Genomic DNA, 25,303 nt, shown 5'->3' with positions numbered 1-25,303 from the left:
GGTGGGGAGCTGGGAAGGAAGGAAGGAAGGAAGAGAGTTTATATTGAGTTGCCTTCACACAGTTCTTTTCCAGGGCAAGAGTGCTAAAAAAGGCCAGCTTCCTGTGGTTCACTACCCTCGAGTAAATAGCAATCATCTGCTGTTAAAAGTGAGAGCAAGGCACATTACAAAGTAAGCTTTGCATGTGTGTTTATTTGGCTGCATACTATTCTAAAGCTGCTAAGGATAGTCTTGTGGCTAAGTGTTACCTTTAATCTCACTTTCCATTTCCAGCCCTTGTTGATTTTCCAGCCCACTGTCTTGCACAGCTTCACTTTGGTTTTCTACCATCATATTTTATTTATGGCACCAAGAAATCCCGTACCTTTCCTTCTTCTGACTTGGACTGCATGAAAAAGGATGGTAAAGCCAGATTTGAAAAGAAAAGAAACATGCACACCATTCATTCAGATTAGAAATATTGATTCAATTTATCAGTGTCCTGATCAGATTGTATGCTGATATATACTTACCCTATCAGACCATTTTCTATATATATTGTTGAGTTGAAATCCTGAGAAATACTGTGTTATTCATGAGGTTTATTTCCTATTCTAGTGAGAAAAATAAAAGTTTTCTCTGCACTTTACAACCCTAAATATAGAGAAATATCTAGTTGGTAAAGACAGTACCATTTTTCCATTAGTTTTTGTCCTTATCCTTTTACAAACATTTGCTCTGTGTGGAAAATGCAAGTTCAAGTGTTTGCATAGTGATATCTGGCAATGATCTGAAATATATTATAATGCTTTGTATCTTGAAGAAAAAGAACTCCATGTGCAAACATCCCCCAGGGAATATGTTTGGACTGAAAAAAACCCAAAAATTATACAAGAACCCCAAGGGACATCCTATTTCCTGGAAAGTTGTAACCCTGGAGGACTCAAAAGCTAGAAGCAGACAAACAATGCAGTGTGAACTCCCAGGGCAATGCTAGAACAGACAGGAGTCTTGGATTGCAAAACCAGAGAAGTATCAAAATGAGGAGATGATCTTAGTGAGTACATAGGCTGGTGAGACAGACTGGAACACAGCCTGCCTTTGGCTGTCTGAATTGTAAAAACAATGTTGGACAGTTGGACAGAGGGCAGAAAAATATCAAAACAATTGGGTTTTTTCTTTGGAGGGTGTGGCTTGAGAAATAGAAGGGAGGGACAAAAAAAGCATGCAGTGAGGGAACATGATTTTTCTCACAAGAGATGTGAAAGGGTGATGGGAACACAATATCAAAACACCTTTAGAAAATGCTTGGTGCTAGAGAGGTCTTTAGAAGTCTATGGCAAAAAGGCACAAAGAAAGGCAATGGTTGAACAATCAAGACAAATTCATCAGTGACACTGATTAACCACTGGAACCAGCAACCAGAGGAGATAGTGACTTCTCTGCCCCTTAATATCTTAAAGACTTCATGCTTTTTTGGGAGATAAACTTTACCCCAAAGTCAATTATGTTTTATCCCAGGGCAAGCTACTGAGCTGCATTACATGGGTAATGTAATTGTCTGTGACACAAAAAGGGTCACAGGAAATAATCTAGTGGTTACTGCTGCCATTGCACTCTATACATTGAGGATACAGATCTCAAAGCACTCTTAGGCATGACAGAGCAAGGAGACACAGCCATCATCCATTGTTGCAGATAAAGAAAGTGAGGCACAGACTGCTCCTTATCTAACTAATGTCAGCCTCCTAGTGATTGGAACAGTGCTCCTTTATAAGCATAAGGCTTGCTGAACTTGATCCACACACTCAAAGAGCTTGATCCTTTGGAGACAGTGAGTGCCCCTCAGCCCTTTTCATTTCAGAGACAGTGGGAGCTGCTTGGCATTGCCCAGATGATGCTCAGTACTAAACTGAAAGCAGCTTGTAATGCATTCTTTTGGGATCAGACTCAGAAAGCAGCCCAAGGCCCTGCACATTCAGCAGGTTTATTTGTAAATACCCAATGACAGATAATTTCTCTTTCAACACTTGAGCAATTAGGACTCTGCTAGTCACCCTGCCCTCACTGTACTCTACAGCTATAAGAACTGAGTTTCTTAACTGATGAGAAGAATAATTAAAAGAGCTGTTCCCATCTCAGGCTATCAGGGACAACCTTTGTTTCTCCCCTAAGTTAGCACTGCTATGTGCTCCCTCTGTGAAAAAACAAAACCCAAGTTATCTTTTGGAAAATTGCAGATGGTCCTCTGATGCCAACAGCAGGTTCTTTTAAGGATGTTCTGTGAGGAATTACCTCTGAAATGTAGAGAAAAACCTTCTTGAACCTTGGTTGGAGTTTAGTAATCAAACTAAACACACAACACATGTGTACAGAATGTCATTCCTTGAGGTCCCTGAACTATAAGATAATTATGATTAATCTAGCTCTCTATAAAAATGTCTAACTCTTAATTCCCATATTTTCTTCATGCTTAAGCGGTATGGCAAAAGAGTTCCTGCAAAGTAACCTCTAAAACCAAGTATCCACCTGCATGTGTGCCACTGGGGATGTTTATCCCTCCAACTGCAGCATGAAGGCATCATCCCTCTTCGAACTCTCAGCACTCTGGATTTCAGAAATTAGGGTCAGGATGGTTCACAAAGCAGAGATTTGGCCAAGATGCCAAAGGGCACACAAAGAACTTTGATACCACACTGCTATTACAGACATCACAGCTAGACAAACGTACAGTCTGAAGCAACATGAGCTTGCACGTTTCAAGAGTGATAATTTCAGAATGGTTTGGGGCCAGCTGACATTCATTTAGAGTATCTGGTTTCCAGTTCCTCCTTCTCAGAGTCCAAAGTGAAGGAGAGCTGGCAGTGGTAAGTATCATTGTTCCTACAAGGGGCACAATGTTCTACCCCAAAATAAAAGCACTGGCCACAGCACATAGAATTATACACAAGACTGCTGAGATCTTTTGACCAATGGTAACATTTCTGTCTTGATACATGAAAATAAGATTTAATTAGACTGCAACATTCCAGGCTACAAAATAGTCAAAGAAGAAAATCTGATACATATATTTTTATTCTCATCAGTTTGGAAAAGGGACTTATAGCTGGAATGGGGTCTTGAGGGGAGAGTGAAGAATATTATTTATATATATATGTATGTATGTATGTTCTAAATGGAAGTGATAGACTTAATTGATATTTCAAGCTGAACACATTTCTTGGGAACAAGACAAGTATCATCAAGCCAAGACTATTCTTAGAGTTAAATCTGTTTCTTCAGAGCACTCTTCTGAAAAAGACATGGACATCTGCTGTAGGACACAACATTTAATGTTTCAGTACAACTTTATCCATCTTAGCTGGTTAATAGCACAGGTCAAACTCCCACTTGAATGCACCTACCCAGCTTCCATTTCAGAATTGCTGTGCATCTGAAAGCCTTGGAAGAAGAGCAAAGCAAGATCTTGCCTGCCTGGAAAATACCACAGAGACAAATCTCAGTGGAGGTGCAGATGACTGCTCACAGTTCTTGTCTGACACCAGTGCAACCCAACCTCAAATTCATCATTTCAAGGCCTCGTTAAAGTCCTCAATGCCTTAAAAACACAAGTTCTGCTGATAATGTCTCCTGATAGGCAACTTAAGTGTGCAATATCACTTCTTTCCTCTAGTAGCAATTGATGGCAATATTTGGTTTCTGAGGTTTCCCTAAAATATGAGCTAACATAAATTTATTTCCTTTTTTGTAAACTACTGATTCTGCTAATTGCTCTGCATTGCTTCTTGCTAGTTCACATATTTTGTGTACAGTCTGACACATGAAGTCTGGAGTCCTTTCCCCCACCAGGCACTTTATTAGAAGTGAACTGCAAATAATTGGTTTTCAATAAAAATTTGTTTCCAAAAGTCCAAAATATGAAAATACACAATCTAAAGATAACGTTTTTACTCACTCACAAATAAACAAGCATGAAAAGTGATGAAAAAATTTCTCACCACCATAAATAAATTAAATAATTGCTAAATTGTTACTGACATTAAGCCTTTTCTTCCTTTTCTCTGTGCGTTGGTGGCTGTAAAGAATTCTCAGTTTCAGAGCACAGGAAGGGAAGTATCCAAGCCTAATGCAGTACAAAGTATATTTCCTTGCATTTTATAAATTTATTTTATGTTTTTGATTAATTATAGTCCATATTTCTCTACTGTTTGCTAAATATATATATGGGAGAACAAACTAGCATCAAAGGCTTGCAAAAAATCTTTCTCCATGTGGTTACAATTACCCTTGCCTAATTAAAGCCTTTTGCTTTGAGTGTCTAAAGTAAAATAAGAGAGCAAATCAATACACCTTTCTGGTGCTTATAACACAGTTTTTAAATTTTTCCAAAGCACACCTTATTTCCACTTTCATGTCTCTTGCATTCCCTTCTTAACCAGCCTTCCACTACTTTCTTACATTTCTTCTCTCAGTTCCCCATTGTTAATAATCAGATCACCAGAACCAGAATCATCTTACAGGTGTACATAAGTGATCGAAATAATCACTCAATGCAAATTTAATATTGCAAACCCCTTGTTCACAGAGAAATATGAAACAATGCGGAGCACTAGCCTCCTCTCAGATTGCCCACACCTGCTGTATTGTATATTCCCACTTTGGAAGGCAGAACCACCTAGGATGTCAATGGACGGGGCCATTAGTCACGTTTGGAAGGCCTTGTGTTGGCTCACAGGCCTCAGATATGCCTTAGATATTAAATTCCCTATTATTAAACCAGTAACTAGTTTGTTTTTGTTTTCTTCTTTAATAAATCTACCAGTGTTTTCTGCAGTTCCATAAGTTCATTCCTCAGAATAGCCCCTGTGGAGGTGATGCCTGAATCTCGGTCTGCCTTGCTCTGATAAACTGTGTGTCCCTCCTCCCCTTCGTTTTATTTTGTGAGCTGAGGGGAGAGGATGGCTTGGTGGTTGGTTGGTGGGGGGAATTTAGTTTCTTTGCTATTTTTTCATTGTTTTGGTTTTTAGGGGGTTGGTTAGGGGTTTTTTTTTGTTTGTTTTGGGGTTTTGTTTTGTTGGTTTTTCTTAAAGATATTTAATCATGATCAAGACACCGGTTATCAATTCAGGAAATTTATTTTTTATTTGATGCAATTAATGTCCATCAGCCAATTCTTGATGGCAGCATTCATCTCATCATGGATGGAGCAGTGACTCTTGAAAGATAACAGCCCCTCATTATTAATTTTTATGATATTCCAATGGAATCTTTAAATCATTATGAATTAATTTTGCACTCATGAGGATGTCATTATTATGAATATGTATTTCCACAGGAATTCATGACAATCTCATAATTAATCAATTCATATAGGTTCTAGTTCCCAAGGAACATAAACCAAGTAGAACAAAAAAATATTTCCAAATACGAATTTCATTAAAGGATTCTCTATTTAGACAAATAAACCCAACTAATGTACTGACATTCTAGGGATCCCCCGCACCCCCTGAAAAGAAATTCCCCCACAAATTCTTTCCTTGAATATCCATTTTAGCAATATGGAAGTTCTCATGGAAATAGCATTCACACAGCTGTGCTTACATAAATGCTTCCTAATGCTGCTCAGTGCCCTAACACACACCACATTTCCCAAACGGAAATGTTGTTTGTTTACAGTTTCAGTATTTGGTAAATTCTCTGAGTTTGTATATCAAAAGATAAGCCCATCATGTGAGTTCCTCCAAAAGTCAACATAACTGTACACAAACTGTGACCAAACAAAATATTGTTTTATAAGGAAGTGAGACCCTCTATTCATAAATTAAATTTCAATGATAAATCTTACTCATTTGAGTAGAATTGCCCTCTTTCCTGCCCTGCCCTTCTGGCCTCCTAGTATTATGCTTTAGGGGATAACACATGTCACTGTAGTGTTAGGCAAACGACTTTAAAACACATTTACACCAGAAGATTGCAAATTTCCCAATCATTACAATATAGGTGGAGCTCCATACTAAATGGCAGCATTACATTTACTTCATTACAATAATACTTTCAACATGTACTTGTGGAAATTTTTTGGTCAAAAAGGAGAATCATATGTCATGGATTGCTGGGCCTTCCAAGGCATCAATCCTGATTCTGTAAAATTGCCCACCCAAACATAGCCATTAAAAATTTTGAAATTCAGTATCTGCAAGTATGAGTGGCACATATCATACAAACCCCAGGTTCACTGTAAATTTAAGGGAAATATGTGCCACATGTGGAACAGAAGCGAGCAGGATGCCCTGCTCTGGTTGTAGCTGAGGGCTCAGAGGAGAATGCCATTCTTGCCTCCAAACCAGGCAGCTGCTGTGGGAATCCTGCGGCTCAGTCACTGTGCTGCCTTTAAACCTCATTTAGGAACCAAAATTGTCTCCTCTCTGTACTCATGGTTTCCCAAAAGTCACCCATTACAAACAATTTTCATTCTGAGCAGCCACAAAGCCTGGAAAAAGTCCTGGCTTCTCCACTTTTGACTTAGGTACTTACCAAAAACCTACTCACTTCTTGCCTGGAGAGATTTACCTGACTTGTGCCACTTATGTTTTCTCTTACATTTTCTTACAAATAAGCCACTATAGTAAAAATTTGGACCACTGAAGAAGTGTCTGTACCATTGAAAAGAGATCCATTTATTGCAGAAAAGACCAAGCAAAACAGCATGAAGTGCTATGGATTTTTTCTGCCTTCTTGTTATTCAAGAGCAGTTAGCCAGCAATATATTGGAGGCAAAACCATAAATATCCTCTTTTAATTGCTACTGGTATTCTTCCTCATACTTGGGACAGCTCTCAAAAAGCCCAAATAACTTTGAAGGAAACAAATCACAAGAGACGGGTCAGCTAATGGAAACCTGGGGAGAAGTGTCAGCAGCTGCATTACAGATTTCATGGGACACATCCAAACTATCCCAGTGGTCCCAGCTGAGCACCAGTTGAATGGTGGGAGATAAAACCAGCCTAAAAGAGCCCCATGGCTCAGGGTCCTCTGTGCAGGAGAGCAACCACTCAACAGCAACAACTGCTCAACACCGACTCCTGGGATCAGTCTGAAAGGATATCGTATAATCAAACAGCATAAATTTCCAAAGATATATTTTTACTTACCGGTTTTACTTATAAACAATTTCTTTTCCAAAGGAAATCATTGCAGATTATCTTGGGAAAAGCTGCCTACGCCGCCAAGATATTTTGTTTGCTGTCTGTCTCATGTTCTTTAGAAACCCACACACCATATTCTCCTAAAAGGCCTCCATTTCTTTCTGTTTACCACACTGGAAATTCCTCATTTTATACTGACTGACATTCAGAAAACAGCCACACTACAAAGCTTAGCACAGCAAATCAGCCTGAAGTAGGTGTCTCACTGGACCAAGAGCAGTATGGAGCCTTAATTTGTAAACTGTTTCCACAGTCATAAATTAAATTGAAAAGATCTGGAAGATATATTCACAAATTATTCACATAATTTAAATCAGCTCCTTTGCAGTGCTGAGATTTAGGAATGTTTGTGGAGTTTTGTTTTGTTGTTTTTATTTTAATTTATTGCTTCCTGCACGGTCACTCCCAGAAAGAAAAAAATAAGCCAGCTGTATACCATTGTACTTCAGAGAAAGGAAAAGAAGCTTCTGGGTTCACTACCAACATTCACCACAGGTAATAAGCACTGAATTATGTGCCTTAGACCTCCAGCTCTGAACTGTTCACAAAAAGCCACTTGCTTTTCAGTGACAAGACAAAAGCCCTCTTAAAACCTTAATGGAGGTCATCAAATCAAGATGGAAAAATTCATCAGGAACACAAATAGCTTTGCAGGAAATATTATGGTATTTGAAAAACATTTAGTAACTCCTAGAGTTACTGCTATCTTGCCCTGACATGAGGCTGAAGCTGTTGAAGTTTGAGATTGCTTCTGTTCATACAACACAGGCCACAGCCAAATGATTCTTTACATTTTGGAGAACTCCAAGAACTTCCTCATCGGAGGCCTCTTGGGCACCAGGAGTGTTAGCTCTTTAGTGAGGTACTTTTTAACAAGTGGTGTAGCTGAAAAGGAAAGGCTGGCTCCAGCCAGGAACGGTTAAGGGGAAGTAGTCATATATCAGTCCTCTCCAGAAAAGTTCTATAAAGAATAGTTCTATAAGCAATTTTAACCTAAATATTACATGTCCCTTAACTAGGTTTGGATTATAACCCAAACCACAGGCCTCTGCTTTTGAGGTATTTTTGGCTCTACAATTATCTCCTTTACATTCCTCCACGACGCCTGAAATCCTGCTGAAGGTCACATCCAAGGAAAGACCTACCACTACTTTCTCCAGGCTGGAACTTTATTTATTTTGTATAGTCAGGAGATGAAAGCAAGTTACACATGTGGTTTGTGGATTCCTCTGAGCGCAGAAAAATAAACCCAAGTACCCTCAAACAACATATGGAAAAGAAATTAAAGAGGAAATGATTATATGATTTTAGCTTGAATGCATCTTAAGACAGCCAGAGAAACCCATGGGAGCATCATATACATATACATATACATATTCCTACCCCCATTATAAACCCAAATCTTAAAAAAAAACCTACTTTTAACTATCACATTACGGTTTGGATATCTAAAAGAACCCCAAAAATAATATTTCTAATCCTGATCTTTTAATCAACCAGAGATATGCAGACAAAAAAATCTACCACCCAGTAGTCCTTAGCTATATTGGATTGACCTACTACCATTTCCTCTTTAGAACTCCCTATTAAGGCACCAAAAACCTTCACTGATACAGAAAATGTTCTACCCTTTCTGAAGCTGACACCTGAAAAGCTGTTTGCTCTTGTGAGTCTCAAAAAAGCGCCAAGAACACACCAAAAAAAAACCCACAAAAAGAGAAAACTAAACAAAACCCAAAATTGCAAACACACACTAAAAGAAACAAAAACCAAACAAAACAAAACAAACCCACCAAACAAAGAAACCACAAACAAACAAAAACACCCAACAGAAATAGAAAAAAAAGGCTTTGTTCTCAAGCCCACTAACACGTAATGCAGGGCTCAGTACATTACGTTACACAGCCACAACTACCTTTCATTGGTAAGACAAAATTAATTCTTACACTTGCTACTCATTATCTACTGGAAGACCTTCTTCTGTAGCAATTGCTCCTGAACAAACAAAAAAAAAGTTTCCAGAATACTGAAGATACACTTGTGCAATCTGTGTAACAGGTCTTTGCCCAAAATCCCTTTTCTCTGGAACAGGAGTAGGCTCAGGAACATTCAGGGACCAAAAACAGATTAGATGTCTAAATAGTTTCTTTTAACTAACATATTTTTTTAATATATAGCCTGAATAAATGTCTCCATCTCTATCATACCATCAAAGAACATCAAAAATGAAAAATGTGTCTTCCTGCCAAGCCATGTTATCATTTTAAGATTAATAGTTTTCTTTAATATGATAAATATTTCAGAGCATAGAACTTTCATAATGACCAGGTCTTTAAATACTGAGGTTTTTTTAATCTACTGAATGTCAAACAGGGATATTTACCATGTGGTACAAAGTTCTGCTAAGAGTTCTTGAGAAAGGAGAGATTAAATTTGCTTCCAAGGTCTATTCAGCCCTATAACTGTTTCTCTGTGCAGAAGTTCTTCCTCTTGTTAAAACTGCTAGCAAGGTTGTGGTCATACACAAATTAATAACTCAGTGTTGACCTAGTATATTGAGATAACACAAGAGAAAACACAAATATACCTAGAGGCTGAAGTTATGTTTATTATTTCAGCTACCAATGCTTTCCATTTTCCTTTTTTTTAATTACAAATAATATATTTTGGAAAGTTTATGAAGTTAAAAGTTAAGGAAGAGATGGGAAGTTTTATTTTAAAAACACTCCTGTACACCAACCAGCATTTCACATATTTTTGTCCCTATCTGTGCCAAGCGCCTCTTATTAAATAAATTTGTATAAACTCCCTTTATCTGATACAGAGTTTTCATTAAGCAAATGTTTCCCATTTGGATGTTTCTTTCTTTGTCTTGCATTTTTTCTAGCTATGTACTAGCAACTTCTAAAGAAACTGCAGAAAGAAAACCAAATAAAAATCTGGCTTAGCATGATGTCCTTGATTAGGACCTGCAAAAAGAGGAAATTAAGGATGACAGTGACAGCTTGCTACTCTATATTCAATTAGGACTGGCCTCTTTGTGGCTATGGTTCATGCAGGACATGCACTTATCTAATACAGCCCAATTCTGGCAGCAGAACAATTAGAATGCAAAGCATAACTTAAAATAGGCTCTGGCAACATTATTTTTCCTTTCCTTGTGACATCTTCAGCAGACTTTAAACAAAAGTCTTGAGATCATGTACTGTGCTGAAAACCAAAACTCATATTCTGAACCCAAATGCAGCTTTTAATATACTTAATGATGTGAAAATTGGATACAATAAGACTGCAGAAAGCAATTGGAGAAGAGCTTTGGTGCCTACACAAAACTCAAAGAAAAACAAATGCTGTATTTAAGCATGAAATTCTAAAACTGGCCTCTGTTCTGTGGTGAGCTCAAGCAGGATTCTTATGTCAATTATGTACTCAAGGTGGGCAAAGCTCAAGCACACCACCAACAATATTAAATCTTGCATGTCTCCCTTTTTCTGAATGACTCACTTCTAGCCAAGACTGTAAGAATCTGGCAAGATTTTCCTACCTAACAATAATCATCACCCTTTCTCCCCAGCTGGCCTGCAGGGCTTCCTGGAGAGGTAGCCACGCTGCAGAGTATAGCCCAAAGTCAAGTCACATGCAGATTAAAATACCTTTCTTCCTACACATTTCCACCCTGGAGCTGTTTTTTCCTCCAGAAACACATTCTTAAGCAACTTTCTGTTTCACAGATGATAGCTCAGGTACTTCAGTGGCAGCCCGAATGGCAGAGGGAAGGAAACCCAATACCCAAACAACCTCCATCTCCAGAACCCTGAGAATTGCCTCTGCTGAGGGCTAGGTGTACTGGAAAATATCACCCTGGTTTGGCTTTATTACATTCTTTCCTGCTGTTGGCCACTGTTAGAGACAGCCTGCTGCCCTGGACTGATGACTGATTTTGGGACATTCTTAATTGCATGTGCTGAGCTCCTACATCTGGTCTAACCATCTACTTCAAGGGGGAAAGATTTAAATCCCCTTGTCTTTGCCTTTTGTTATAATCCATATAATTTCATCCATCCATTCTTAACTTGTAGAGTTACCAGAATTCCCAGCAGTTCTATTCTTCCTCCCAAATTCTGTTTATGTTAAATTCATTATGTCTCAATGTAATTTTCAATTAAAAAAAAAAGAAAAATATACTTAAAAGAGAACATCAAGTCAGGCTGTTGGGTATTTTCCAGTGATGAGAACTGTGGAGATTTTTGATCCTCTCAAACTCAGCCAATTAACAAGTTACAGTGACAAGCCAACCAAGTACTTTTAGAAATTTTCTATTTACCCTTTAGTTTGAGGTCCACTTTGTGTCGCAGCCAGGGATAAACACCATAGTTGGACATATCTTCAGGAATGGGGTTTTTATCTATCCAGCCATCACATGCAAATCGATAGAAGTTCTCACATGGATCTACAGATTGATTTATCTTGCTCAGGATGCTAGCAGCTGTAAAAAAAATACCACATAGATTTTGTGGAACACTTTTTCATAAATAGAGAATTAGGCAGGGCTACAGTCCAGAAATTATGATTAATGAGAAATAAACAAACAAACAAAAAAGACAAAATATCTGCAATGAATCTTCTTGAGAGACATACAGCAATGATGACTGAACTTAGCACTACATGAACATGAGCTGCTGAAGCCAGGCACTTGAAGATAGGCTCTCCATTGTTGTCATGATAGAATTAATTGCCTGAGGAATTTAGTAGTGATACATATTAAGTAGATTGTGATTAGCATTGGAGTAGCTATATGTGGTGTTTACCTCTAGCTGAATACTGCATAAGAAAACAAATCAAATTCAGATCTACGATTCATTGTAAAAGATTTGCAGCATTTTCACCTCCATTTTGTGACTGCTTCCTTACCAGTTACTATTGTCAGTGAAAGAGAGGTGGTAAGAGAGAGATCAGTCTGACAAGCCCAAGGCTCAGTAGCTTTTCAATACATAATCATAAAACCATAAAATAGCTTGGCTCGGAAGGAACCCTTAAAGGTCACCTAGTCCAACCTTCTGCAAAAAGCAGAGACATCACCAACTAGACCATGTTGCTCAGAGTCCCTGATCCAGCCTGACCTTGAACACCTCCAGAATGGGGCATTCACAACTGCTCTGAGTGATTTGTGCCAGTGTTTCACCGCCCTCACCATAAAAATTTTCTTCCATATAACTAGTCTGAATCTACCCTCTTTTTATATAAAATCATATAAAATGTGTGCCAGATCTGGTACAAAAGCATCTCTCTGCTTAACAACACACTTGCTAGTTTTCTGATAACTGGAAAGGAAGCAACAAAATCTTCCTGAAGGTCTAGTCACTCAAAGTCACTCAACACTTTTTTTTCTTATTAAAAAAAAAAGAAAATAACCCCTCCGGGAAACTTTGAGTCAACCTAGTTAGACTAGTAGAATTAGACCAAATTAAAATGCGAATTTTAATTGTACAAAATAAACAAAACAGAAGCAACTTGAGGACTGACTTTCTAAAAAGTTTGGGATTGTTGTTCTTTCTCCCTCATTAACTGAACTTTCTGAGTAAAATGTATAATGGGAAAAAAATTAAATGGTACAAATATCTCATTAACATACTATAATCATGATATAATTGAGAAGATAAAATTGCTGCTTACCAGCTTCAATGCATTCTGCAGTCAAACAGTACTGTTGCTTCGGATGAAACTTTATAAGACCTTGGCTAACTGCAAAATGGAAAACCATAATGAGATCATTTGCAATGAATTTTGACAGCTGCAGCCAAATGTTGTGTACTCAATCATTCCAATATCAGTGCAGCCTCTGGTCCCAGTGCCTCTCTGACTGCACTGATTTAGAGCACTTAGAATGTATATTAAGTAAATATTTAGAATATATATTATGTAAATACTGCAGTTTGTACAAATAACTTCCCTCTCCTAGTGCTGCTTTCTCCTTGCCCCTCTTTGCTCACAGGCAGCACAGAGCAAGGGCTGTCTGTGCACAGTGCCTGGAGCAGCATCACTTCAGCTCTACTCCCTGACAGTGAGCACCACCACATACAAACTATTCACACTATTATAATCCTCCAGAGCTTGGAAACAAGAGAACAGGATGGCTAGGTGCAGAAGGGACCTTAAAGATCCTCTAATTCCAATGCTCTGCCATGGGCAGAGACCTTGCACAGGACCAGGCTGCACCTTCCATGGTTGTAAATGCACCACGGGGCAGCCTCCCCACCCTCTGTAGGGCTTCCAGAGCTCCCTTGATCTGTGCTGCCCACACTGCCCTGCAGCAGCACTGCCCTGCCCAGCACAACCCAGCACCAACAGGACCCTCCCAGGGCCTCCTCATTCCAGCCTGGAACAGAGCAGGCTGCAATGGGCGCAAGGATAGCTGCGCTTTATAGGGCACAACCCAGGTTCTGTCTGAATTGTCTTGTAAGTTTTGTAATTGCATTTGCTTCCAAAAGCCTTGCTGAGAAGAACTATGAAATTGTCAGTTAATTTCGCTCGTCTTTTAAAAACATGTATTACAACTGCCACTGAAATTTAAGCACAGGAATTGCTAATTTCAGACACTGCTCTCAGGCAGCAAATATGCAGATAATTAATACTTGCGTTTAGGAAGGGAGAATCCCAAGGGATAGGTGAAATAGTTCTCACTAGATGTGCTCAGTAGGCATAAAGAAATGTCTCATTATACCCATTATCTTAATAACAGTCCATGGCAAAAACAAAAAAAGCAAATAACACTGAACAAAAAAACCCAACAATGGAATATATTATGGTACCATAGCTTTAACAGTGCTGATAGTTCTAAAGCAATTTCTGCTGTAATTATATGTTTTAAAGTGATAGAAAAATTTGAAATTTCATTTCAGCCCAGGAAAATTTTTTTGCAAAACGTCCTAAAGCTAGAATTGAACATAAAGCTGTTTCCTCTCTTCCAGTCTCACAGTTTAAATGGCAATTAATAGCAGAAATAGCTGGATTTCAATCCAAGTTTCTTAAAAAATGGGAATGTAAAACTATTTCTGGACAGCTTTTTCAAAGCTTTCATTGGTTTAGTGAAACACAACACCTCAAACACCTCTGTCAATTAGCCAAGAAATACACAAGATTTTGAGGCATGCAAAGGTTCTAATTGGAATATTGAAAACCATGAGAAAATAGAGAAGTGGAGATCTCCAGAATATGATTTTGAGCCACTACAAAGATGAACTACAAATAATAGATACTGTCCCTTTTAATTAAGTGCTGCACTCCTCCCAGCTCACCTTTTTCCCTGATTAGAATTTAGTCCTTTAGAATCCATCCAGGTCTTGAATGCTTGCTAGACTTTTTTCACAACAAAGCAGAGAAAGGAGGGAAAAGCCCAGACATAATTTCATGCTTAATTTGAGGCAGCCCTTGTGCTTTTGATACTTCTAAACAAACACAAAATACCATTTCAATGGGACACCTACAATTTTATAATTAGAATAAATTTTTGGTAGTAACATTTCCATTTTAAATAACAGCTAATTTTGACAGAAAAAACTTTGCACAGTTTTTTTCTCTTGCCTTTTTTATTGTTAAGATAACTAATCACAACATTATTACTTAAGAGTCATGGTTATAACCCTCAGCATCCAAGCTTCCTCCTTGATAAGCCTGTTTCCAGATTGTTAAGCAAATGCACTCCACAACTGAGTTTAAAAAAATAAATCTCTAAGGGAAAAGGAAAACAATACAAATGTACAGATGGAAATAATATGAATGTTCCACCAAGTTTGTAGAAGAGGCTCTCAAATTGAGATTCAAAGCTGCCTGACTTCCCACCCAAGGACACTGGAGAGCAATCTGATTCCTCCAAGGAGGAGGTGGCTCCTGTCCTGTCACAGGACTCCCACCAGAGTGTCACAGGCAGGATCCCAGCAATGCTCCCCACTGGAGTCACAGAGAGATCACAGCCAGCACGAGCAAGGAACAGTAATAACAATACCTGATTCTCCCACATCCTCCTTAGACTTGTAGGAACTATGAGAACAAGAGAGCAGGAGAAAGCTACATTTCACTCTTCAGCCTAGAAAATTAATTTCAAGTGTACCAGAAACAATAAGTGTTGCAGACTAAATGAAAATTGAAGAAAAAAGAACATTTTGAGGTGCCTGAAATGTTTCATATGGACAGAAAAAATGATGTCCATTTCTACAGTTAAATAAAACTTTAAAAAAAAATTAGCTCAAACTTACAAACAAAACCATGTCACAATGAAGCGTGGAAACATCTAATTGAAAAAATGTTAAACCACAACAATTTAACTTTTTTTCCTTGGTTCTTTAGGTTGAAAATTTCAGACCATTTCCAAAGAAATCCTAAAAGCATTTTGGCTGTCCCAAGGCCAGCATTTTTATTTTCTTAGCAGTTATGCCAATGAAAATTTTGATATTGAATTGCTGCCTACAGAACATGCCACAGGCACACTTGGAAAACTGTCTGCAAGAATTAATATATTCACCTGAATTTTCACACCTGGTCTATGGATAAAGCAGTTCTATCTCTGAGAAGCTGTGGTGGTAAACGTCAATTGCTTTTATTGCTCTAAGCAACAAACAAACAAATCTAGTGAAGGTAAAAAGAAATAAGGTCTCTCCATTATTACTCCCTGGTGCTTATACTGCATTTTTTAAGGGAAAAAATTTTTTCTTTTATCTAGAAATTTGAAGATTCAAACTCACTCATGGTTATAAAAAGTTTACTTGAATGGGATCACTGACACAGAAGTTATTTTCCTGCAAATGTTGCAGAAATTGCTTAAGAGCAGAAAAGCTCTAACCAAGAGTGAGCCTGTTGCTTTAAATATTCTATAGAAAACCTGACATTGTTTTGTGACTGCAAACAAAGCAGACCTTTCAAACAAGATGATAAAGGATTGGATGAAAGAAAAAGACACACTTAGAGGCAAGATTTCCACCAATCTGGGGAAATCTGTGTTGGTCTAAAGAAACAAAAAGTTGGGCAGAATTGTTCCAAAAGAGGATCCAACTCTGCAAAGTTCTTACAGGATAAAACACTGTTTCCTTTTTGCTTGGAGTTTCTGGGCATATTTATACTTCTACACATAATTTCAAAAGTGTACGCATATGCTTTCAAGTTATGCTAACAAAACCAATCCACAGTTAAGTCCAAATCTAGGAGAGGAAAAACTATTTCCTTCTTAGTTGCATCTAGTTACAGCTTATATATGTAACAAAAATATTTCAATTTCATCCTAGATGCACTCTTTATGACTTTTGTAAAGGCAACTTTGCAATTCATCATAGAAGAACAGAATGATCTAAAATATGTGCACACATATGCACTATTGAAGATTTCTACAGGGGTTTTAGTCAAGCCCTAAATGAAAACCAAATGAAGGAAAACCCTAAAAGATTCCATAAAATGCACGCACTACACAGATTCATTTTCAGGAAACCGAGAATATTATTTCACATCAGTCACAAGACTGAATCCGTAATCAGCATAATCTCACCTGCTTCTCTCTGCCGTGTGGAAGAGCCCAAGTCTGGTCAGAACACATTCAACTGAGTATCCAAATTTAAATTCAGCATTCAAAACATTACATGAGTTCCCATTGCATCCCCCAGCTCTAGCATTCCCACAACAAGAACTCCTTTACTGACACAAAACCCCTTCAGAATAAATATAAAAAGAGGGGAAAGAAAAAGAGATTTAGATTTTCACCGAAAGACATTGTGAGACACAAACACGGGCACCCAGCAGGCAGGCTGGAGGTTGTGCTCAGGTTAGTGTCAAGGCTTTCACTTACCCAAGAAAAGAGCGGTGCCAAGCACAACAGTGCCGCTCACAAAGACACCGAGGGCGATCCGAGTGGCTTTGCTGCCTGCTCCCCTGGCCTCGGGGACTGTCTCTCCTTCCATCAGGACAGCTTGGGAGGTGCTTGCTCTCTCAGAAGTCTGGTTTTCCCCTGCTGCTGTTGTGTCAGTGTTTCAACTGTTCGCAAACTGTGCCCATGTGCTCTCCTCCTCCTCCTCTTCTCTCCTATTTAAAACTCCAGGTTTCTGTCATGAACCATTTCCTAGGCACTTCCTGCTCTCTGCCTCTCAAAGCAAAATCACATGGAAAATAGTGGCTGTGTCCTACGTTGTGCTCTGCCCAGGAGGAGGAAAGGCAAGCAGTGGCCACAGTTAGTGCAGCCCTTGCTGCCTGTGGAGCCTGTAGGAGCCAAGTGCTCAGCAGTCCCCCTTATCAGGGGTTCCCAACACGAGCATTTCACAACGTCGCTGAACAGATGTTTTAACTATTCAAAGGGCTGCACACCCTCTACAATCAAACCAGGATTGCTGACAACTTCTACAAACACAAGTCTGATGGAAGATTTTTTTTTTCTCCTTGCACTTATTTAAAAAGACTAATTATCTGCTGACTAAAGTTTTCTCCTTTCAAACCATTGCTGCTGCATCATTTGGCTTCAGAAGAGGTACCCACTCAGCAGACAAATCCCTTTTTAAAGCTTCCTAAGAACTCTTAGAATATCATGTAGCATTTTATTTCGGGAATTTGGTATGTGACACTGTGTGCCAAAAATCACAGTCAAGCAGCACAAAGCAATAATCAGCCAGCCTACAGAAAAGTCCTGCTCTAAAAGCTAGATCTGTTTTTTTCTAGGCAAGATATTTCAGTCCTTGCTGGTACACAACACATTTTAAGAGATGATCCTATGCTTCCAAGTCAAGTACTACTATGAGCTTAGTGGAAAAGTATCTATTTGGCACTTCAAGATGGTGGGGGATTAAAAAAATTTTCTTTTTATATAGATTTCTCAGTGGAGTAGATTTGGAGTCCTCTCCACGTAGGAAACATTCTCCCTTCATCAAGTAAAAAAATAGCCATTTCAGGGTGAATTCTCTGAGCTGAGTGTGACATTCAGCCCTCTGAGGAGCTCTTGTTTTCTTGAGAGCTGGACTCTCACACTAAACGTAAGGATGCAGGGAGAGGCAGCACCATGCTCATGCTCTCAACAACAGTTTATGTTACTGAGTTACGTACTTTCATGGGGACTTAAAAGTCCTTATCTCAGCCCCCAGCCATCCTGATAAAAAGATGCATAAGTAGAGAGAGAAGAAAGATGTACATGTGTCACAAAATGTGTGTAATGGCAGTTGTGAGCCTGGAGACTGAAACCTTTTTCCATGTGAGTACCTGCACACAAGTTGTCCTGGATGTCACATCAACCTAAAGGAAAAGCTCACTCTACCTAGAAGAAGGCTTAGAGTTGGAAGGTCCTGAAATCCAAACTTCTCATCCCCCTCTACTGCCTTTGTTGATGTCCTGCAAACAAAATGCCCCCAGTTCTTATTCCTGTCCCTCTTCACCAGGAAGTTCCAAGAGGGCATTCCCTGCTTGATGCAGAACAGGAAAAAAACATTTGCTCCTTTTCACCTGCCTATTGTCCCACATATAAGCCATGATTTTGACATCTATCAGTTGAGGTAAGAGAGGGAAATGATGCTGCAGAACCAGGAGGACCACATGTCTCCCACCATAGAAATTCCCAGTCATGTGTGAATGACTCCATGGGTGTGAGCAGATATCTGGTTATAATAAATACTCAGCACAAGACTGTTATCAGCACAGGTTTGGGAAGGTATTTGTGTGATGTTGGTGCAATTTAGTCCCCATATCAGAAATCACTATGATCTCAAAGGGGCTGCCAAAAGGGCAGGGTATTGACGGAAAATTCATGGCCACCATGTCATCTCAACACTTAATCCACTGTATCCGTGACCTGAACACTGAGCAAACCTCAGAAGAAGCTTTTGACAACTATTTGCTGTTGGTTACCTGATGGTTTTTCTACTGAACCCCAACACTACAAATGCTGAGCTATTAGACCTATTCATACTGTCAGCTTTATGTCCCCCCAACCAACACTGAATTATCATATGCTTACTCAATTCCACCAGAATTTCTACATTTCAGCTTCTTCCTCCTTGAGAAGTTCTTGTATGTACTGAACTTCATGCTCTTTCAGTGTTTCACTAGCAGGATTTCGCTTTCATCAGTTGTTGCACATAGGTAAAGCCTTATAAAATAAGGGCTTTGTTACCCTTGTAAAATCATGGCTCAGGCCTGATACTTAGGCTAAATAGGAGGGAACTATGGGAGAGTGACTCATCTGGAATAGGGATGGAGAGATGTGAGAGATGTGCTGCGTGACAGCTGCATTGTCCACATCATGCTGTTCAGTAGTTGGCTGACTTGGGCTTGTTGTACCTTACCTTTACTAGGTAAATTGATAAATGGCTAACTGCTTAAAAAGGCCTGGGTTTTGCAATAAAGCAGCTCTCCTTTGCACTGCCTGGGGAGTCTGCATCACTGCATCATCACAATTGAGCTCTTTCTAGGACAACATCAAGCCAGAAACTAAGAACAGCTTTCAACAGACAAAGCAGCAACCTGTTATTTCTCTATAAATCTGTGTCAGGGGGAAAGGGAAAGGAAAGACAGGGAAAGAGCAGGGAGAAGCTAGATAATTCATTCCCCTCTCCCAAACACAACAAGGTGAGGACTATGGGAACATGGAGCTACCCCAACAAAATCCAGCAAGCTCCAACTACACGAGTCCTCTGGCAAGTCAGCTCCAAGCAGCACCTAATCCTTGTGGCAAGAAAAATCACAAAGGAGTTGTCAGCAACAGAATGGCTTTTCCACATTTGGGTTTGTGGGCTTATTTACACTTTGGCATAGTATAAAGTGTCCTTTCCTCTGGCTGTAGAGTCTGCTTGTAGTCAATAAACCATCTTGGTTTCTCCAGCATGTACAGAACTATGAAATTACAGCTAAACCATAAACAGCTGCAGGCAGCAGCTGCAGAGGTCCATTTCTGGCAGTGTTTGAAAAGGTGCACAGAGCACATGTGAGTAAGTCCCTGATGTTGATGATCTGTGACAGAAGCTTGTGGAATTTAATTTTCGTTTTTGATGAGCGTTCTAGGATTTGGTTGTCTTGCTCTTCCCAAGTCCAGCAGCTCTTTGACAAGTACAGGATACATGGCCACACCTCCTGCTGGAACTGCTAACAGCACTCCTGGCCATTGCAGCCCAATAAGGCACTTAATGAGGCTGTGCAAAGACTCTGCTAAACATTCATAAAACATTGAACAGACATAAGGGGCAAAAAAGCAATAGCTAAATGCTACATGCTCCAAACTACACTTCATTCACTCAGAATTCCATTTGAACCAAGATCCCACTCAAACAATGGGATCACTCTGGCACTTGTAACAAAGCCAGGACAATGCACAAACAATTCTATCCATGGTCATATGCCAGAGCTGGCCAACCCTCTGGAACGTGCTCTGGACTGAACTACAGCAAGTGTCCCAGCCTCTAGAAAAGGTCTGTCTGTGAATATGTGTGTGCGTGTATGCACATGAATGTACACTCACAACCACACGCGGGTGTGTGTTATCCTGCTCTTCCACAAGCAGACACAATTCTCACTTCCAGCCATTATGTCAGAGTCAGATAAGAGCATTATTAGAGGTAAAATCAATAGCACCATGTCAGCTTCACCTCATATAGCTTGGCCCAAGAAAGCGAGGTTTGATTATTCAATTTATCAACAAAATCACACATATTGCCCAGTTTTCACTGGAACAGTCCAAACCAGTTGCATAGGTGTTGGTGAATGTCTGGAACAGCAAAACAGCCTGAGGACAGCACATGGCCAGCCCAAGCTTGCTTAAAGAACCTGCATGCAATGAACCTGAGTATTGTAAAATATTTAATCTTTCTGGCATTTAGATAACTTCAAAACATATTAAAACAATCACTGATACTTTTTATAAAAAGAGAAAAAAATCCCAGTTCAATTCTAGATGTAAACCCCAATGTAATACAGGTAAAACATCTTAGGTTACACCAGCACATGAGTTACAGACATTGCCTCAGAGGACACTGTCCTCATGTGCACATTAAACACTTGTCCTATCTGAGAGGTTCCTAAAGTACATTAGTGCAAGTACAGCTTATCAGAAGCAGTCCACAATCACAGCATCACAGCTTTGGTAATGTACTATTGAGCATTTTTAGCCCATGGTAAAAGGAAAACACAGTCACCATCACACTGATGGAAGCAGAGACACCAGATACAGCTTGAGTGGCTTCCTCATAGAACAGAGCTATATGCTGGCTTCATTGAAAGAGATTAATTAGTGTGGGTCAGAGTAAAGGCTTTATTCCACCCTATTTCACCCTGGGCCTTGAACTGGTTTTTTGGACTATGCAGCTGTTGTAGCCAGAACTGGGCTTTATGTACACAAAGCGAACTCGAGAAAAGCTCAACATGTTGCATTTGGAGACAGCTTGACCAGTTGACATCAGATCTCTGAATTTTATAAATTACACTCCCTTGGCTACAAAAGCTGCCAAATTTCTGTACAGCAGCCAACAGAAACCACACACTGGCACTAATTCATGTCCTTTATTCATGGGACAAATACAGCTGGAAATAAATGACTCTATTGTTTTCCACTGGTCCAGCCACATCACAGAAGGCCTCAGTGCATCTGTGAGAATGTGGATCATTAATTAGGAGTCAATACTGAGCCAACAGGATTTGCAGGGCTCCAAACACTGCTGGTGGCAAGCTTCTCCACTAACTATAACTGCAACTGTAAGGAGAACACCCTGCAAAGCAGAAAACTTTGTTCTCCAACATTTAATACCCAAATCAATTTTTTCTTTTTCTATTCCGAGTAGACTAAGCTATTCTCATTACTCCAAGAGCAATTTTTCCCTTCTGCAGAAAACATTGCATTCTCTGACCAAAAGGTGCTTATATCTAACCCAAACAGCAACTGACTATGAAACCAAACATCTGGGATGATTAAAGTTACACCACTTAAGTTTGCAAGCTTTTTATTTGCTTCTTTTGAAAAAGCACTTTAATGAAGCAATGCATATGTTCTCAAGCAGAAGGAACTGCTTTAGGTCTTCCGGCAATTTTTCGTCAAGAAGCACATAAAATTCTGGCTAAACCAAACACTACTTCTCCTAAAGACCACATTCTCACTACAGCCAGAGAGTGTTTACACTCAGCCATCACATGGGCATCCTTCCCATCTGTCATCCTGCTGCAGAGATTAAACAAGGGTACATGCTGACATGGGCTGTAGAATGGCATTTCAGTTGGGGATTAAGAAATATACAAAATACCCTAGCATAACTTAGAGCAAATTTTTGGTTTTTTCATATAGTCTAACTATGTATATAGGCTGTAAAGACACTGAAAAAGACACTGCTGGGAAATATCATTTTTCCAGTGGCTACAGCTGTAGGTACAGGGAAATAGAACACAAATAAATATCTGTTGTTTCCTTGAAATATTGCATCATTCCACCAGGGCTTTACTCACTTATTTTGCTTTGTCCAGATGTTTGCTGGCAGCTGTCAAAGTCTCTTTTTATGAGTGGAAGCAAAAAGCTTGGTTACCAAGGAGTTTGTGTCCCATGGATGAATTTTCAGGTGTGCAATGAGACATACATTCACCAGCATTTTAAATTAAAAGAGGAGGAAAGCCACCAGCCCTGTATGTGGCTGCTTTCAGCATCTGCCAAAGAGATCCCTCCACTGTGAGTTCCTGTCTCTCAGAGAGGCACGACTGCCTCTGCGAAAGCAATGGCTTCTGCCTGCTCTGCCACTTGGATCTTTGGCAGCACCAGAGCTCAGAGCTGCAGCCAGGAGCAGAGCAATTGCTCCACAGAGGTGCCACTGAACAGGTAACAGGCACCCTGTCACTGCTATCTGCTCAGAGCCTGCTTGTGATAACTTTTGTAGGAAACAAAAGAAAGTGAAGCAGAAGCTCCTCCAAGTGCTTTAAGCCCAAGGCAGTAGAGCTCAGCAGTCCCATCAGGCACAAGCTCTGGTGAAAGCTTTTCTCACTCAGGGGCTGTTGGATCACATCCCTCTGTATAACAAATGCACCTGACCACGGGCTGGTAGCAGAAATAAGAGATCTTTTAATCCAGGCAAAGACTTCTCAGAATTAATGTCTTTGAACCCAAATCCCTTCTGTCAAATTTGACTGAAGCTGGCTGACAAGATCTAGCGTTACTTAGCAAGGCTGGCTGAGAGAGAAGGGATACAGAGACAGGAAAGCACAAGTGCATAACCTCTGTTTTCAGAAGAAATCAGCCTGGAGGAAAAAAAAAAAAAAAACCAAAAAAAAAAAAAAAAAAAAAAAAAAAACCCAAGAAAACCAACAACAAAAAAACCCCACCCACAAACCTGAAAAACCAAATCCTGCTCTTCCAGGGCATTGCTACAACCAGCTCAGGGTCTTACTGAAGTTAGTTTTATTTCAAAGAATTTTATTCCACTGAGCTCTTTTCTTTCATCTCAAAATGAGATTAAAATTCACTTTGCACACAGCTGAAAGCCAGAAAAATCTCACATTAAATATGATGTCCTAAATAAAACGCCCCTTGACAATGTGAGATTTTGTGTGTATTAATTCAGTGGAGGTATTTCTAGACATTTCTCATCTTGTCCTCATCTTGGTGCAATTCCAGTAACTATGTATGTATCTAATAATGCTAAGCAGCAGCCCCTCAGCAGAGTTGAAATGTGTTTAGTCAGCGAGTTCTCTGGAAAGGGGAGACCAGAGTCGGATCAGGGTGAAACCACAGCATGAGGCCCCACGGGGCAGGATCATCGAGACCAAACATTTGCTTTCCTGAAGCTGCAGAAATCCTCAAAAATCAGTTAGGCACCAACTATAATTATCTTTACAAGTCAAATTGCTATGTCTCTGACAGCCCTTAAGTTTCCAACATCTCTATTTCAAATAAAGGTTTGTTGTCTTTACTATTAACACAAGGTTTTAGAACAGAATAAGGATTTCTGCACTATTAAACATACCCAAACTACTTGTTAGATCTACAGATCAAAAGTTGATCATTACATGGTATTTCTCCCCATAAATTTTCACTAACCTAAGAACAAGTAGCTGGATTAGGGAAACTGATGAAAGGGCCTCAGTATGGCTCTAACTAGCTACTCTTAGACATTTAAATAACCATGCAAAGGAATTAGCAATACTCTTAGCAAAGTTAATGACAAAAATAGTCATGACCAAGCTTGCTTAAAGGGAAGGAAAATTATGCTGATCAAAGCCAAATCCTTTTCTCCAACTTGCAGAAAAAATCATGCTCTTCTGAAAAAGTTTCCTTAACTTCTTCAATATGCACTTCCCAAGAAAATGACAGAATCTTAGTCCACTAAAAGATGCTGATAAATTCATAGGTTTCTAATAATTTAATGCTGTTTCTGTTGTGAGTTCTTTGAAATTGCTGCAAACACAATCAGCCTCTTCCTTGGTTGAACTGGTTGACTGAAATGGGACATTAATTATCCAACTTTAAAACAATCCTCAAGTAAAATTTCCATGATGATCGTGCTTTTAATAAAAAAGTGAAAGATGTGATAAGTGTTTTGCAATTTGGACTACCAACAGAATTCAGATTGGCCAGGGTATAATCACAGCATCTGCTTTACCTGAGCAAAAGTCTGCAGACTGACAGTAAGTTTCTAAAAACAACCTAGAAGTATCATGGCTTTTGAAGCAGCAATTAATGAGAGGAAATAAGAACCCTGAGAGGCATAGTCCATCTCCCCAAAGCAGAGCAAAAGCACTCACAGCCAGACAACATCTGGACTAAGACACACAAAAGAATTTCCTACTGGCTTCCCAAGCCTTAGCTCCTCACCTGGGTACAGCCTCCAGCATGTTCAGGGCAGCTCAGGACAGAAGAACACTGGGAAGACCTTGATGAGAATTCCCATGTGCCATCAGAGAGATCAGGATCCCAGGCTGTGCTGCAGCCAGCCAGAATGCGGTCCCATAGCCCAGGATACCAACTGTGTTAAGTGAAAGCCCTCCATTTTCTCACAGGACTTTCTTACACTTCCTAGAGGCTCAGACCTGCTCCTCTCACACAGGCCTTTTCGAAGTTTCTCTGGTTCCAAGTCTTTCCCTGCAAAAGCAGTCTGAAAAATGCAGTGCCATGTTTCTGCTTTTTAGCAAGGTGCTGA

At 39.5% G+C, this 25,303-nt stretch overlaps 1 protein-coding gene across 1 annotated transcript in view; it reads right to left on the bottom strand.

Moving 5' to 3' along the window:
- Positions 1 to 17,125, bottom strand: part of PHEX (phosphate regulating endopeptidase X-linked) — a 93,335-nt gene extending 76,210 nt beyond the window's left edge. Inside the window, exons 1-3 of the mRNA XM_054272004.1 lie at positions 17,014 to 17,125; positions 12,858 to 12,926; positions 11,509 to 11,670 (exon numbers count right to left, since the gene is read on the bottom strand). Coding sequence (XP_054127979.1) covers positions 11,509 to 11,670; positions 12,858 to 12,926; positions 17,014 to 17,125 — 343 coding nt within the window. The remainder of the gene's footprint in view (positions 1 to 11,508; positions 11,671 to 12,857; positions 12,927 to 17,013) is intronic.
- Positions 17,126 to 25,303: the final 8,178 nt, after the last annotated feature.

The sequence above is a fragment of the Melozone crissalis genome, unplaced genomic scaffold (genome assembly GCF_028551555.1).
Source record: "Melozone crissalis strain CALT ecotype California unplaced genomic scaffold, PUWL_Pcris_2 ptg000013l_1, whole genome shotgun sequence".
Lineage (NCBI taxonomy): Eukaryota > Metazoa > Chordata > Aves > Passeriformes > Passerellidae > Melozone > Melozone crissalis.
This window is presented reverse-complemented; position numbering and strand designations above follow the sequence as displayed.